We start from the raw sequence: 15,637 nt of genomic DNA on the forward strand, positions 1-15,637 counted from the left end.
CCGCGGAGGGGCAGGGTGTCTGGGTAAGAGGGTGGACCAGTGCTGGGCGTTAGCGCATGAGTAGAGCAGAGAGCCCGAATGGTCAGGCAGAGGAGTCAGAGCCCAGACAGGGTGAGGAAGACGAAGAGGAGGGGCAGGAGCCCTGATGGGGATGGGGTTGGGGGGGGTGGATTACTCACAGGGGAGTTAGCCAAAAAAGTAAAAATAAGAATAACGAGAGTCAGGTTACTCCTTGTTGGAGAAGGAAGTTATAAACGTAAAAAAGGAAGAAGCAATAATGAACTCTGTGATACTGAATTGGGATTAAAAGACATGTGAGCTCATATTTCCAATATATACAGATAGATATAGAAATATAGATATTAATGTACATGTGTGTGTGTGTGTGCATCTGTGTGTGTGTGTGTGTATACCCTACTTCTGTCCATTATGAGGGCTGGGGACCCGTAACACCCCTCAAAGTGAGAAGCACACCCAGTGCCCAAATCTTGGTTTCTAAAGACCACCTCCCTGCAAAGGGACCAGCGAGAGTCCCCTGGAGAAATGGCAGGTGCCTGTGACATCATGCAGCCGACCTGAAGGAGCGGCCAAGTGAAGATGGCAGCGATGATAGATAATCCATTGCATGAAACAGGAAGCCATGAATCCACCCTGACAAACATAAATGAATGAGTAGATTCAAAGAAACTTCAAAGGAAGTTTCAAATAAACTTATTTAGACAGTTTCAAAGTACCTCCCACAAAATGTGTATTAATTACAAAGGGAAAAGGAGTAGGTTTCCCGCGGGGAAGGCTGGCGGACACCTCCTTACTGAGCGATCAGCCACTTCCACCTTGCAGGACGGGCGCGGTGCCATTTCTGTGAGGCAGATCCAGAGAGTGAGGTCGCATCAGAAGAACCTGAATTCAGAGCTGTGCCAGGTTGAAGGAGACTAAAGAGATGTGACAACTAAATGCAGCGCGTGATTCTGAACCCAACCCTTTGCCAATACAGGGCACTGCTGGGGACTGAATGGGCTCTAGGGGATTAGACGGTAGTGATGGCTCCAGGCTCCCATCTTGGTTCGGCGGTTGTGCTGTGGTCACGCAGGACAATGTCCTCATTTGTGATAGAGTCCTTGAGCAAGGACTCCAATGATTCCAAAGAAAACAGTTCTTTGTACTATACTTTGAAAAAATATTCCAAAAAGTGAATGGCGTGGGATCAAACGGCCAGCAGGCCTGCCAGGTCCCCATGGGGAGGGAGGGAAGTCACCAGATGCTGCTGCCTGACACTGATGGCATAAGGAAGACAAGTTTGATGTAGCCAAAGGCACAAAGACCACCACTAGACAAACTAAAAGCTTGTTATAAAATGAAAAAAGTAGCAAAAATGAACTAAAGCTTTAGTTTTCCCTTTGCAGCATCAAGCAAAGATGCCGTAAGCTATTAAATCAATGAACAGCAGTGTAGGCACATTCTTCTGGGATAGGGTGATTCTGTGGGCAGTGCTTGCCTGGCAGAAATGGGAATCGGGTAAGGAAGATGGCAAGGGACTAGTGTTTTTCTTTAAAAACCTTTCTATTGTATGCTATTTGTTTATAATTTTTTTGGTGGTACCCTGCTAACAGTTTAAAAGGCATGTTGCTGAGACAGGCTTGTGGGTCAAACATTTGATGTTGCTCCTGGCACTTTGCAGCCTCCTTGTAGTGAGGTTGGGTCTCAAGAACCAGGAAGGGGGGGGTGACACAGTGGCCTCCCCAGAGAGCCTGTTGAGAGCCAGCAAGCTTCCTCCAGCCCCTCTTCTCCTTTGAGCCCCTGTGTTGGTAAGCAGGACCCAGGGGATGGACACCACCTGGATCCTGAGTCACGCAAGGACCAGAGGGGCCTGGCGAGCCTCCGGCACACGGACTTGGTGGGAAGAGGACTGAAGCTCTGTTGGGTTAAGCCACTGAGAATTCAGATTTCATTACTGCAGCACAGCCTAGACTGACTGATACAAAAGGAATTAAAAAAATAACAGGGCATTATAAAGTGGCAGGATTAAGAGACTTTTTGTTTTCTTAGCTACTCTCAGGATAAAAGAAAATCCTAGTAAATGTGGGGTGATGGGCTGTGGTCACTGTTTTGCAATTTTATGAACAAAAGCCCCAGTATGTGTTTGCAAATGTACAATAACCTGAGACCACACTAATCAAGCCCACGGGAAACCCAGGCAGGCGTGTGGTGCTGCTCATTCAGGTGCAAGCACAGGGCCCACCTCACTCTCCTGGTCCTTCAAGGCCAAGGGGATGAATCAATGACAAATGACTCAGGAAGTAATTTTAGACACAAGAGGGCTGACTAAGTCATTCTGAAAATGTTAAAAAGAAAAGTGTTCTGGACTCCATCTCTGAGGCTTCTCCGAGAGACCCAGCCACCGGCTCTTTCCAGCTGCTATTTTAGAGTCAGTGTTCTTGACATCTTACCACCAGGGCTCAGAAGCTGCCACAGGCTGCTCCTCATCTCAGCACACAGTGGGAAGGCACAAAGGTTGGCATACACTGGAGTAAATTTAGATGCAGAACTGTTTTGCATCCTTATTTCTCTGAGTAGTCTGCTCTGCCAAGTTTCCCCCTTTATAGTCAGAACCCAACCAATTACCATGAAAATCAGTTGAATAAATATTGAAGAGAATGTGTTCATCGCCTATTTTGGTGTCCTCACAGCAAGGAAGCGATGTTACATTTTTAATTAAGTCTTTCATTTCCATTTTCTTTTTCAGCTAAAGCTGTCCTCCATAGGATCAATTAAACTAGATAATCAGATCCAGCAAAAAGCCCCCCGCCAAAAAACAGTCATTAGCAGGTATGACTTAACAAATTTTCTCAACGGTACTACAAATTTCCTCTCCAAAATTAAAATTGTATGGATAACACAGCTTTGGGTATTGGCTTGCTTGGACACCTGGTTTAATCATATTACCACAAATTCATATTCTCCTTATCTGCTACACTATCTTGATACTGGTTTGTAATGTGTACTAAATATATTAACAGTAATACATAGCTCTTTTTAAAATCATTGTTTGGTGTATATAGACTAAGTGAACAAAAAAAATGTAATCATCTTTGGTCTATAAGATGACATATTTAGCTAGATTTGAACTTTTCATTTTTTAAAATATCTAAAATTTTAAACTGAAATATTTATATTCTCATAGAATTGCTTGGGTATTTTCTCCCTTATTTTCTTTGAGATGATCACAACTGAACGGTTATACAGTATATGCAAATGAAAAGAACTTTGGGCTGAATCTAACTAGAAAACCTTGCTGGTGATTCTACAACTGCTAGAACTATGTGACCTTCAGCACCCTGTCACCTCTGTGGGCTCTCACTTCCTAACCTGTAAAAGCCTGGGCTGATCCATGTGTTCATTCATCAAGTATTTGTTGAACATCACTATGTGCCAGGCACCATTCTAGATGCTGAGGGCTACTGCACTAAACAAGATTCATACCTCCATGGAAATTATAGCTAATAGAAGGGGGTAGCCAAATAATATGCAAATTAACAAATAAATAAATGTTTGTATGTGATAAATGCCTTAAGCTAAAAATAAATAAGGATGCAGAAATAGGGAGTATTCAGGTGATTCTATTTGAGATTAAATGGTTAAGGAAGGCCTCTCAGATAAGCTTTGTCTGATTTGGAGTAAGCCTAGCTCATTTTTTGAAGTCAAAACAACCATATAATCTTGATATACAAACCAGATGAGCACATACAAGCAAATGCAGCAAAGATAATTAAAACAGATTTCATTTATAAGCAGAAACTCAAAAATAATCCTAAAGAAAATATGCAGTGTCCAAATTCAACAATGTATTTCACAATTACTATGTCAAGATGAAGCAAAGTTTACGACAGAATAACAACTCCATTTCTCAGGATCAGAAAATCTAGCCATGTAATTTTCCATATTAATAGATTTTTTTCTAAAAAATATTACATTATTATCTCAAAAGATGCTGAAAAATTATTTGATAAAGTTTAACACCTATATATGATAAAAGTAATTATATAATTAATATGTACATGTTCCACAAGAGCAGAAATTTTCTTTTTAAAGTGGTTCATAGGCATATCCTAGGTGCCAAAAAAATCAATGTCTGGACTGAGTAGGCACTCAGTACATATTTGTTGAATTAATTAATAAATTAATGAATGAATGAAGTCCTTTAGGCTGATAAAGATAATCTCCCAAAGGCCAAATGCAAACATCATTTTTTTGTGTGAGATTCAAGCAGTAATAAAAAATCTCCTAACCAAAAAAATCCCCAGACCAGATGGATTCACAGACAAATTCTACCAGATCTACAAAGAAGAAATGGTACCTATCCTGCAGAAATTATTCCATAACATCAAGAAGGAGGGAATCCTCCTTAACTCATTCTAGGAAGCCAGTATCACCTTGATACCAAAGCCAGAAAAGGAAACAACAAAAAAACAAAACTACAGACCAATATCCCTTATGAACATAGATGCAAAAATCCTCAACAAAATACTAGCACACCAAATTCAACAACACATCAAAAGGATAATTCACCTTGCCCAAGTGGGTTTCATCCCAGGAATTCAAGGATGGCTCAACATATGCAAATCAATAAACGTGATTCACCACATGAACAGAAGCAAAAACCAAGACCATATGATCATTTCAATAGACGCAGAAAAAGCATATGATAAAATCCAGCACCCTTTCATGATAAAAACCCTCAACAAACTAGGCATAGAAGGAACATACCTGAAAATTATAAAAGCCATATATGACGAACCCACAGCCAACATTATACTGAATGGGTAAAAGTTGAAGCATTCCCCCTAAGAACTGGAACAAGACAAGGATGCTCACTGTTACCACTTCTATTCAACATATTATTGGAAGTCCTAGCCAGAAAATCAGTCAAGAGAAAGAATAAAAGGACAAACAAATCAGGGAAGAGGTGGTCAAAACATGTTTACTGACGATATGATCTTGTATCCAGAAAACCCTAAAGACTCCCCCAAAAGACTTCTAGAATTGATAAATAAATTCAACAGAGTCTCAGGTTATGAAATCAATGTACACAAATCAGTAGCATTTCTATATATTAATAACAGTCAAGCTGAGAGTCAAATCAAGGACTTAATACCATTCACAATAGCTACAAAGAAAATAAAATACCTAGGAATATATTAATGTTTAACCAAGGAGGCGAAAGCTGTGTACAAGGAGAACTATAAAACACTGATGAAAGAAATCACAGATGACACAAACAAATGGAAGAACATCCCTTGCTCATGAGTTGGCAGAATCAACATCATTAAAATGTCCATACTGCCATACTGTAAAAGTGATTTACAGAATCAATGCAATTCCCATCAAAATACCAATGTCTTTTTTCATAGACCTAGAAAAAATAATCATAAGCTTCATTTGGAACTAAAAAAGACCCTCAATAGCCAAAGCAATCCTAAGTAAAATAACAAATCTAAAGGCACCACATTACCTGACTTCAAATTATATTACAAGGCTATAGTAACAAAACAGCATGGTACTGCTATAAAAGTAGAGACATAGACCAATGGAACAGAATAGAGAACCCAGAAATAAAACCGTATTGCCACAACCAATTGATCTTCAACAAAGCAGACAACAACATACACTGGGGAAAGGAAGCCCTATTCAATAAATAGTGCTGGGAAAATTGGATAGCCACATGCGAAAGAATTAAAACAGGACCTCGATCTCTCACCATACACAAAAATTAGTTCAAGATGGATGAAAGATTTAAACATCAGGCATGAAACCATAAGAATTCTAGAAGAAAACGTAGGGAAAAACTCTTCTACATGTAATGGCCAGCCTAGAATTTTGTCTTTAAAAACTAAGTTTCTTATATGAGGGAGAAATAGACTTTTTCAGACAAGCAAACACTGAGGGAATTTGTCAAGACCAGATGGGCCCTGCAAGAAGTACTCAGATTTGCATTATACATTGACCAGCAGAGTAGAAACCCACCAGTGTAAAATCACCCAAAAGCTAAAGTTCAGAGCCCATATAAAATAATGGCCCAAGAGGTAAAACAAAGCAAGAAGGTTCTACCCAACAGGATGAACAGAAATGCATCCTACTTATCAATTCTTTCAATAAATGTGAATGGCTTGAATTCCCCACTCAAGAAACATAGGGCTGGCTGAATGGATAAAAAATACAAGCCAAGTATCTGCTGTCCCCAGGAAACACATCTAAGCTACAAGGACTCATTCAGACTCATGGTGAAGGGATGGAAAAAAATATTCCATGCAAATGGAAATCAAAAGAAAGCAGGTGTGGCCATTCTTATATCAGATAATACAGAGTTCAAATCAACAATAGTAGGCCTGGCGCAGTGGCTCAAGCCTGTAATCCTAGCACTCTGGGAGGCCAAGGCAGGAGGACTGCTTGAGCTCAGGAGTTCAAGACCAGCTTGAGCAAGAGTGAGACCCCATCTCTACTAAAAATAGAAAGAAATTAGCCAAACAACTAAAAATAGAAAAAATTAGCCAGGCATGTTGGCGCATGCCTGTAGTCCCAGCTACTCAGGAGGCTAAGGCAGGAGGATCACTTGTGCCCAGGAGTTTGAGGTTGCTGTGAGCTAGGCTGATGCCACAGCCATAGCACTCTAGCCCAGGCAAGAGAGTGAGACTCTGTCTAAAAAAAAATAGTAAAGAAAGACAAAGATGGTCATTATATAATGGTAAAGGGAACAATTCATCAAGAAGACATAACAATCCTAAATATTTATGCAACCAACACAGGTGTGCCCAGATTCATAAAGCAAACCAGATCTAAACAAAGTGATAAACAGCAACATCGTAATTGCTGGGGACTTCAACATCCCACTGACAGAACTAGACAGATCCTCCAAGCAGAAAATAAATAAGCAAACACCAGACTTAAACAGGATTCTAGAACAGATGGGCCTAACAGACACTAACAGAACATTCTACCCCAAAACTACTGAATATCCATTCTTCTCATCAGCACAGGGGACATTCTCTAAGACTGATCACATCTTAGGCCACAAAACATGTCTCAACAAATTCTAAAAAATAGAAATTATAACATGTATCTTCTCAGACTGTAGTGGAATAAAATTAGAAATCAGCTCCAACAGAAATACTCAATTCTACACAAAGTCATGGAAATTAAACAACCTGCTGCTGAATGATCATTGGGTCAAGGAGAAAATTAAGATGGAAATCAAAAGATTCCTCAAACTAAATGACAAAGGAGACATAAGCTGTCAAAGTCTGTGGGATTCAACAAAAGCAGTCCAAAAGGGAAAATTCATAGCCTTAAATTCCTACATCAAAAAGACAGAAAGATCACAAATCAACAATCAAATAAATCATCTTAAGGAACTAGAATCGGAAGAGTAAACCAATCCCAACCCCAGCAGAAGAAAAGAAATAACTAAGCTCAGAGCAGAACTAAATGAAATTGAAAATAAAAAAATACAGAAGATAAATGAAACAAAGAGTTGGTTCTTTGAAAAGATAAACAAAATTGATAGACCTCTTGCTAGATTCACCAGAAATAGAAAAGAAAGGACCTATATAAACTCAATCAGAAACAAAAAAGGAGGTGTTACAACTGATATCACAGAAATACAAAATATCATCTGTGAATACTATAAAAATTTCTCTGCATATAAACTCAAAAACGTTAAGGAGGCTGGGTGCGGTGGCTCATGCCTGTAATTCTAGCACTCTGGGAGGCCGAGGTGGGTGGATGGTTTGAGCTCAGGAGCTCGAGACCAGCCTGAGCAAGAGTGAGACCCTGTCTCTACTAAAAATAGAAAGAAATTATTTGGACAACTAAAAATATATACAGAAAAAATTAGCCAGGCATGGTGGCACATGCCTATAGTCCCAGCTAGTTGGGAGGTTGAGGCAGGAGGATTGCTTGAGCCCAGGAGTTTGAGGTTGCTGTGAGCTAGGCTGACACCACGGGACTCTAGCCTGGACAACAGAGTGTGACTCTGTCTCCAAAAAAAAAAAAAAGACATCGAGGAAGTGGACAAATTCTTGGAAACAAACAACTTCCCAAGGCTCAATCAGGGTGAAATAGAACTCCTGAACAGACCAATTACAAGCAACAAAATTGAAGCAGCAATAAATGGAATCCTCCAACAAAAAAAAGCCCTGGATCAGATGGTTTCACAGCTGAATTTTATCAGAACTACAAAGAAGAATTGGTACCCGTATTGGAGCTGTACTGGAGAAATTATTTCATAAAACTGAGAAGGAAGGAATCCTCCCCAGCTCATTCTACGAAGCCAGAATCACCTTGATACCAAAGCCAGGAAAGGACACAACAAAAAAATAAAACTCTAGACCAATATCCATTATGAATATAGATGCAAAAATCCTCAATAAAATCCTAGCAAACTGAATTTAGCAGCACATCAAAAAGCAGCACCACAACCAAGTGGGCTTCATCCTAGGGATTGAAGGATGGTTGAACTATGTAAATCCATAAATGTGATTCACCACATAAACAGAAGCAAAGACAAAGACCATATGATCATATTAATATATGCAGAAAAAGCATTTGACAAAATTGAGTACCCTTTTGTGATAAAAACTCTTAACAAAATAGGCATAGATGGAATCTACTTCAGAATTATAAAAGCCATATACAACAAACGCACAGCCAACATCACACTGAATGGGGAAAAGCTGAAAGTATTCCCACACAGAACTGGAAAAGACAAGGATGCCCACTATCACCACTTCTATATAGTGATGCCCACTGTCACCACTTCTATTCAACATGGTGCTGGAAGTCCTAGCCAGAGCAATCAGGCAACAGAAGGAAATTAAAGGTATCCAAATGGGGAAAGAGGAGCTCAAACTATCACTCTTTGCTGATGATATGATCTTATATCTAGAAAACCCAAAGATTCCACCAAGAGACTTCTGGAATTGATAAATAAATTCAGCAAAGTCTTGGGCTACAAAGTCAATGTACAAAAATCAGGAGCATTCCAATACACCAACAACAGTCAAGCTGAGAATCAAATCAAAGACTTAATACCTTTCACAACAGCTACAAAGAAAATAAAATACCTAGGAATTTATTTAACTTAGGAGATAAAAGATCTCTACAAAGAGAAGTATGAATCACTGATGAAGGAAATTGCAGATGATGTAAACAAATGGAAAAACATATCATGCTCATGGATTGGCAGAATCAACATTGTTAAAATGTCCGGACTACCCAAAGTCATTTACAGATTCAATGCAATCCCCATCAAAATACCAATATCATTTTTCACAGATCTAGAAATAATACTTTTATGCTTCATTTGGAACCAGAAAAGAGCCCAAATAGCCAAAGCAACCTTAAGCAAAATGAACAAATATGGAGGCATCACTTTACCAGACGTTAAGCTATACTACAAGGTTATTAACACCAAAACAGCATGATATTGGCACAAAAATAGAGACATAAACCAATGGAACAGAACAGAGAACCCAGATATGAAACTATCCACATATTGCCATCTGATCTTTTACAAAGAAGACAGCAATGTACACTGGGGAAAAGAATCCTTATTCAATAAATGGTGCTGGGAAAACTGGATAGCCACATGTGGAAGATTGAAACAGGATTCATATCTTTCTCTCACCACTCACAAAAATTAATGCAAGATGGATAACAGACTTAAATCTAAGACGTGAAACCATAAGAATTCTAGAAGAAAATGTTGGAAAAACTCTTCTAGATATTGGCCTAGGCAAAGAATTTATGAAGAAGACCCCAAGGCCAATCACAGCAACAACAAAAATAAATGGGATCGATTAAATTAAAAATCTTCTACACACCCAAAACAATCAATAGAGCAAACAGACAATGTACAGAATGGGAGAAAATATTCACATACTATACATCTGATAAAAGGCTAATAACCAGAATCTACAAAAACTCAAGCAAATCAGCAAGAAAAAGTCAAACCACCCCATAAAAAAGTGGGCAAAAGGCATGAACAGAAGCTTTTCAAAAGAAGATAGACTAATGGCCAATAAACATATGAAAACATGCTCAATGTCACTAATCAGCAAATCAAAACCACAATGAGATATCACCTAACCCCAGTGAGAATGGCTTTTATCAAAAAGTCCCAAAACAGTAAATGCTGGTGTGGATGCAGAGAGAAGGGAACACTTATACACTTTTGGTGGGACTGCAAACTAGTGCAACCTCTATGGAAAATAGTATAAAGTCTCCTCAAAGAACTAAAATATTTGATCCAGCAATGCTACTACTGGGTATTTACCCAAAGGGGAAAAAAACGTCATTTTGTTAAAAAGACACTTACGCTTGAATGTTTATTGCAGCACAATTCACAATCGCTAAAATGTAGAACCAACCCAAGTGCCCATCAATTCATGAGTGGATTAATAAAATGTGGTATATGTATACCATGAAGTACTACTCAGCCATAAATAAATGAATTAATATCTTTTTCAACAATTCTGGATGGAAATGGAGACCATTTTCCTAAGTGAAGTACCACAATAATGGAAAAACAAACACCAAATGTATTCACTATTACATTGGAACTAACGGATCGGCACTCATATGCACAGATGGAAGTAAAACTCAATGGAAATCATGCAGGTGGGAGGGGGGAAGAGGGGATGGGTGAAACCATACCTAATGGGTACAGTGTACACTATCTGGGTGATGGGCACACTTATAACTTTGACTCAAGCAGTATAAAAACAATCCATGTAACCAAAATATTTGTATCCCCATAATGTTCTGAAATTTAAAAAAAATAACAGCAACAAAAAGCTTCTGCACAGCAAAGGAAATACTCAACAGAGTGAATAGCCAACGTATAGAATGGGAGAAAGTATTCACAAACTATACATCCAACAAAGGACTAATATCCAGAATCTACAAAGAATGCAAACAAATCAGCAAGAAAAAAAACAACAAACAACCCCATTAAAAAGTAGGCAAAAGACAAGAACAGAAGTTTTTCAAAAGAAGATACAGAAATGGCCTAAAAACTATGAAAAATGCTTGACATTACTAATCATCAGGGAAATGTAAATTAAAACAGCAAACATCATTTTTAATGGATCAAAATCTCCAAGCATTCTTTTTCAGGTTGGCAACAGACAAGGGTGCCCTCTCCTGGTCAATCCTTGAAGGTGCCCCTAGTCAGAGCAGTGAGGGGAGGGCATTGTCTAAGGTTGGGCCTTAGAGGTCAGGAGACAAAATTGCCAATGTTTGCTAAGGCAGAACTAGTCTTCCAAAAAAACTACTAGAATCTCCAAATTTTCTAGGCACAAGATCACATCATACTCCTTTCCCCCCAGCAATAATTGTTGAGAAAAAGAAACTTAAAGTAACATACCACTTACAACAGGGACTAAAACTAGACACTCTAGGAAATAACCTAAAAAAGGAAACAGAAGAACTTTCTGGAAAGAATTTTAAAACTCTATCAAAAATACATCCGAAAAACTGAATATGTGGAAACTTATGCCATGTTCATGGATATGATGATCTAATAAAGACAAACATCTGTTCTCCCTCAAATTAATCCATATACATTCAATGCAAGTCCTATCAAAATCCCAACATGTGGTTTTTTTGGTGAGTTGAAAGACTGATTCTCGAATCGGAATAAAGAATAGTAAATGTCTGAGAGTAGCTAAGACAGCTTAGGAAAAGGAGAACCAAGAGGGAAGACTCACACCACCGGGTGTTAAGACAGTTTCAAAGCTGTAAGGATTAAAACGGTGTGGTACTTACACAAGGACTAAACAGAGCACTAGGACAGAACTGAGAGTTCAGAAACAGGCCCATGACATAGAAAACTTAGTATGTTATGGGAGGAACATCAGTACAGCAGAGGAAAGACCAATGACATGAAATGGGCTCACTACATAAAGATTTTTTAAATGTTGGGTCCCTATCTCATATCATATTCAAAAGTACTTTCAGTTGGAATTAAAACCTAAGTGTGAAAAGTAAAACTGTAAACCGAATAGAAGAAAATTTAGAATACAGTCTGTTTGTGGTTTGTGGGTAAGGAAAATTTTGACACTCAAAACCATAAATCACAAAGGGGAAAACTGATGAATTCAGTCACCCAGAAGTCAAAGAAAGATTTCTATTTGATGAGGAACACCACAAAATTATCAGATGGAAAAGCAAGAGAATATGAATGGACATTTTATTGCTGAAAAGCTCAACAAGAAAGCCCAATAAGAAAGTCAAAAGAAAAACATGGAGAAAACAGGAGAACACAAAATTTACAGAAGAAACCTGTTAATTTGCTAATGAGGTGCAAAGAATTGCAAATCAGACAATGAGAAATCCCTTTTCTCCTTACTCTTAGAGATTAGCAGAACTAGAGAGACACTATCAAGGAAGAATGAGGTATCTGCTGATGTGCTCCCAGAGCACAAATGCAAACCCTAGTGAAATAAATGTACGTACATCCTGTGACCAAAAACTCCACTCTTGGCTCCTGCCCCAGAGAGATCTTCCCCAGGTACAGAGAAAAACATGCATGAAGGTTTGTGGCAGCTTAGCTGTCCTTCTAAAGACAGCTCAGTAGTGACATGCAGACCATGTTATGTGACAGAACCACAGGTGGCCCATGCAGTAATGATCTGATATATAGGAAGCACCACCGACAGATCCCAAAAACATGTACTGGGGGAAAAAGTAAGAAATGAAATGAAATGAGATTTGTGGAACAACATTATGTTTGCAAATTCCTAAAAGTTGCAAACACAAAATATATATTTTCTCAGATGCACATACATAAATTAAAAAAAAAAACACTAAAGCAGGTGGGTTGAAAGGACACACATGACATTCATGGCAGTGGTTGCCTTGGTGGAGATGGAAGAGGAGCTATGCACACTCCGGAGAGCCAGGAGCTGAGGTGTTCAGGAAGCTCAATCTGGGTGCCTGAGGTAATGGATTATTTTAGGTAACGCCCACACACACACAGTTAAATTGTATTCCAGTCCAGCTGAAGACAAAGGCTTCATCCAGAACTGTCAATCAGAGAAGGCAATGTTCTTAACTACTATTTAATAATTCTACCCCGCTTTTTCATTTTCACTAGATAAAAGATTTTAAACAACAATCCTGGGATTCACTCAGTGGTTAAGTTGATTTAATTACATTTATTAAATTCAGCAATTCTTGAACTATATACTGGCCAAAGTCAAATATATTTCTCGACTGGAAGATGAAAAATTGAGCCAAACTCCTAGGATTATTTGGATGCAATTATACAGCCAGCCTCAGCATCACTAGGCATCACTTCTCTAAACGGGAAACAAGAATGCGGGTTCTTAATGGGGGTTTATTTACTGCTTCATCACATTTTACAGCCTTCAAATAAAATCCTCAGTGATTCACTTTCAGAGATATTTGAGATAAACATTAAAAGCCCAGGAGCCTGTATTCCAGTGTGAGTGTGTTTGGAAGAAAAATGTTCTCAGTTTCTGTATTTATTTGCTTTAAAGGACGTGAAACTCAAGGCTTTCAGCCTGGGCCATGGTAAGTTTCCAAGTTTTATAGCTCACATGGGGCCCTGCCTTTTGGCTCCTGGCACCGGCTCTGGCCTGAAGGCATGAGTCCTCTGTCCCTGGGCTACACTGGAGGACTTGGCGGGCACTTGTGGGTAGAGGAGGGAGTGTGGTGGTCACCAGTGCAGTGACCGAAGTGGAGACTGTTTAAGGTAGGTGTGTGTTCACAGGCAGGTTCCGACTGCAGGCCCACCCCCTCCCTGTGCTCACCGTGCCTTCAGGGTCCACAAGCAGCAGGTGCTTGGCCTGGCCGTTGTGCATGCCCGTGAGGACAAAGGAGCCTGGGTTGGTGGTGCTCTTCCTGACCAGGAAGTCTCCATCTTTCTCCAGAAGCCCCTCTGCCTCCTTCCTGCTCATCTCTCCTTGGTACCAAGGCTCGTTGTTCAGTTCCTCCAGCATCTTGGCATCCGGAGCTATGGGTGACACAGGGCTGATGCATTCCACAGACGCTGCTTTGCTCAACATGGGCCCCAAGGACTGGTTCTTGAGAGCATCTTCAAAAGGTTCTGTTGTCAACGACATTTACCGAAAACAAGTCAATCCCAAGAAGAGCAAAGGATGAAAAACACAATGTGAGAGATGGAAATGCAAAGGCAACTCCTCTCAAAGGGAGAAAAAACACTGGGGAAAAATAACTGGCTGATAACATAACAAGAATCATCATAACAAGCAATTAAAAGCAGAGCCCAAATTTTGGCATGACTTTCTGATGAGTCTGCCTTCCCGAGACAGCTGGGTGTTGTGCCTTGTGCCAAGGATTCAAGCACACCCTTTGTCTAGCTAGCTAGAATGGCTTCATTTTTGCATGCTAAAAAACGCCATGCATATTACACACCATCTACTTTCTCTGCAACATCAGCCAGCCTCTTTAACAAACTCTAAATAAAATCCTGCCAATACCAAAGAAAAACACAACCCACAAAGCTTTGATTTCAAGCAAAACCTAAGCCCAGCCCACCAAAGGTTTATTTCAAAATCTTTGCATCAGGCAAACTTTTAAAAAGAGAAGAAAATTGACATTTATTGGGCACTTTCTGTGTGACTTGCTCCAGGATAGGAGCTCTAATTCTCTTTGACCTTCACTTGTTTCCCTGTGGAAAGAGGCTCTGGTGTGAGTGCCTGAGACTGTGCTTCATCGCCTTCGGAGCGTACTTCTCAGTGCAGGGCATGTGTGAATGGTGAGATCGCTGCTGTTACAGCAACAAACTCTAGTAGCAAAAGAAGTAGCTAGGCACATCTAATTAAATCTCAGTGTTCGATTTTCAAATAAGGTAGTATGTACAAAAGTACTATGAAAAATGCACACGGTGCTATACAAGTGCAAGGCATTGTGATGATTATTTTGGACTACACTGTCCACCCAGTACAATGCAAGCAAAAGCCCACTTTGTTAAATGTTAGTAGAGGATGGACAAAAGTCAGGTGAATAAATAAAACCAGAGTTTGGTCTTTTTGACACTTGTTAAATCTTTGACAGATGTGGAGATAAAAAGAGGCTAAAAGTTTTGGCAAAAATTATGTTTGTGGATTTTTTCTTTTTATCCTGCTTTTTTCCTGATAACCTAGAGTAGCTGAAAATTTGTATTATTCTGTTTCTGCACTATCACCACCTTTGCTATCATCAGCATCATCAGCATCATTCCCATTATTCCCATGTTCATTTTATTGGCACTAGCATCACCACCGCCATCATCATCACCATCATCAACACCACCGTCACCATCACCATCATCATCACCACCATAATCACCAGCATCATCATCACCACCACCACCACCATCACCACCACCACCACCATGACTATCATCACCATCAACACCACCATCATCATCATCATCACCACCATCACCACCATCACCAGCATCATCACCACCACCATCACCATCAGTGCCACCATTATCATCATCATTACCACCACCGTTACCATCACCACCACCATCATCATCACCATCACCACCACCATCATCATTATCACCACCATCACCATCATCAACACCACCATCATTCATCACCATCAT

General features: G+C 39.6%; 1 protein-coding gene across 1 annotated transcript in view; it reads right to left on the bottom strand.

The window, feature by feature from the left end:
• Nucleotides 1-15,637, bottom strand: part of SHC3 (SHC adaptor protein 3) — a 158,445-nt gene that overhangs the window by 16,207 nt on the left and 126,601 nt on the right. Inside the window, exon 11 of the mRNA XM_045562354.1 lies at nucleotides 13,830-14,125. Within this exon, the coding sequence (XP_045418310.1) occupies nucleotides 13,830-14,125 (296 nt within the window). The remainder of the gene's footprint in view (nucleotides 1-13,829; nucleotides 14,126-15,637) is intronic.

The sequence above is a fragment of the Lemur catta genome, chromosome 10, assembly GCF_020740605.2.
Source record: "Lemur catta isolate mLemCat1 chromosome 10, mLemCat1.pri, whole genome shotgun sequence".
In the NCBI taxonomy this organism is placed as follows: Eukaryota; Metazoa; Chordata; class Mammalia; order Primates; family Lemuridae; genus Lemur; species Lemur catta.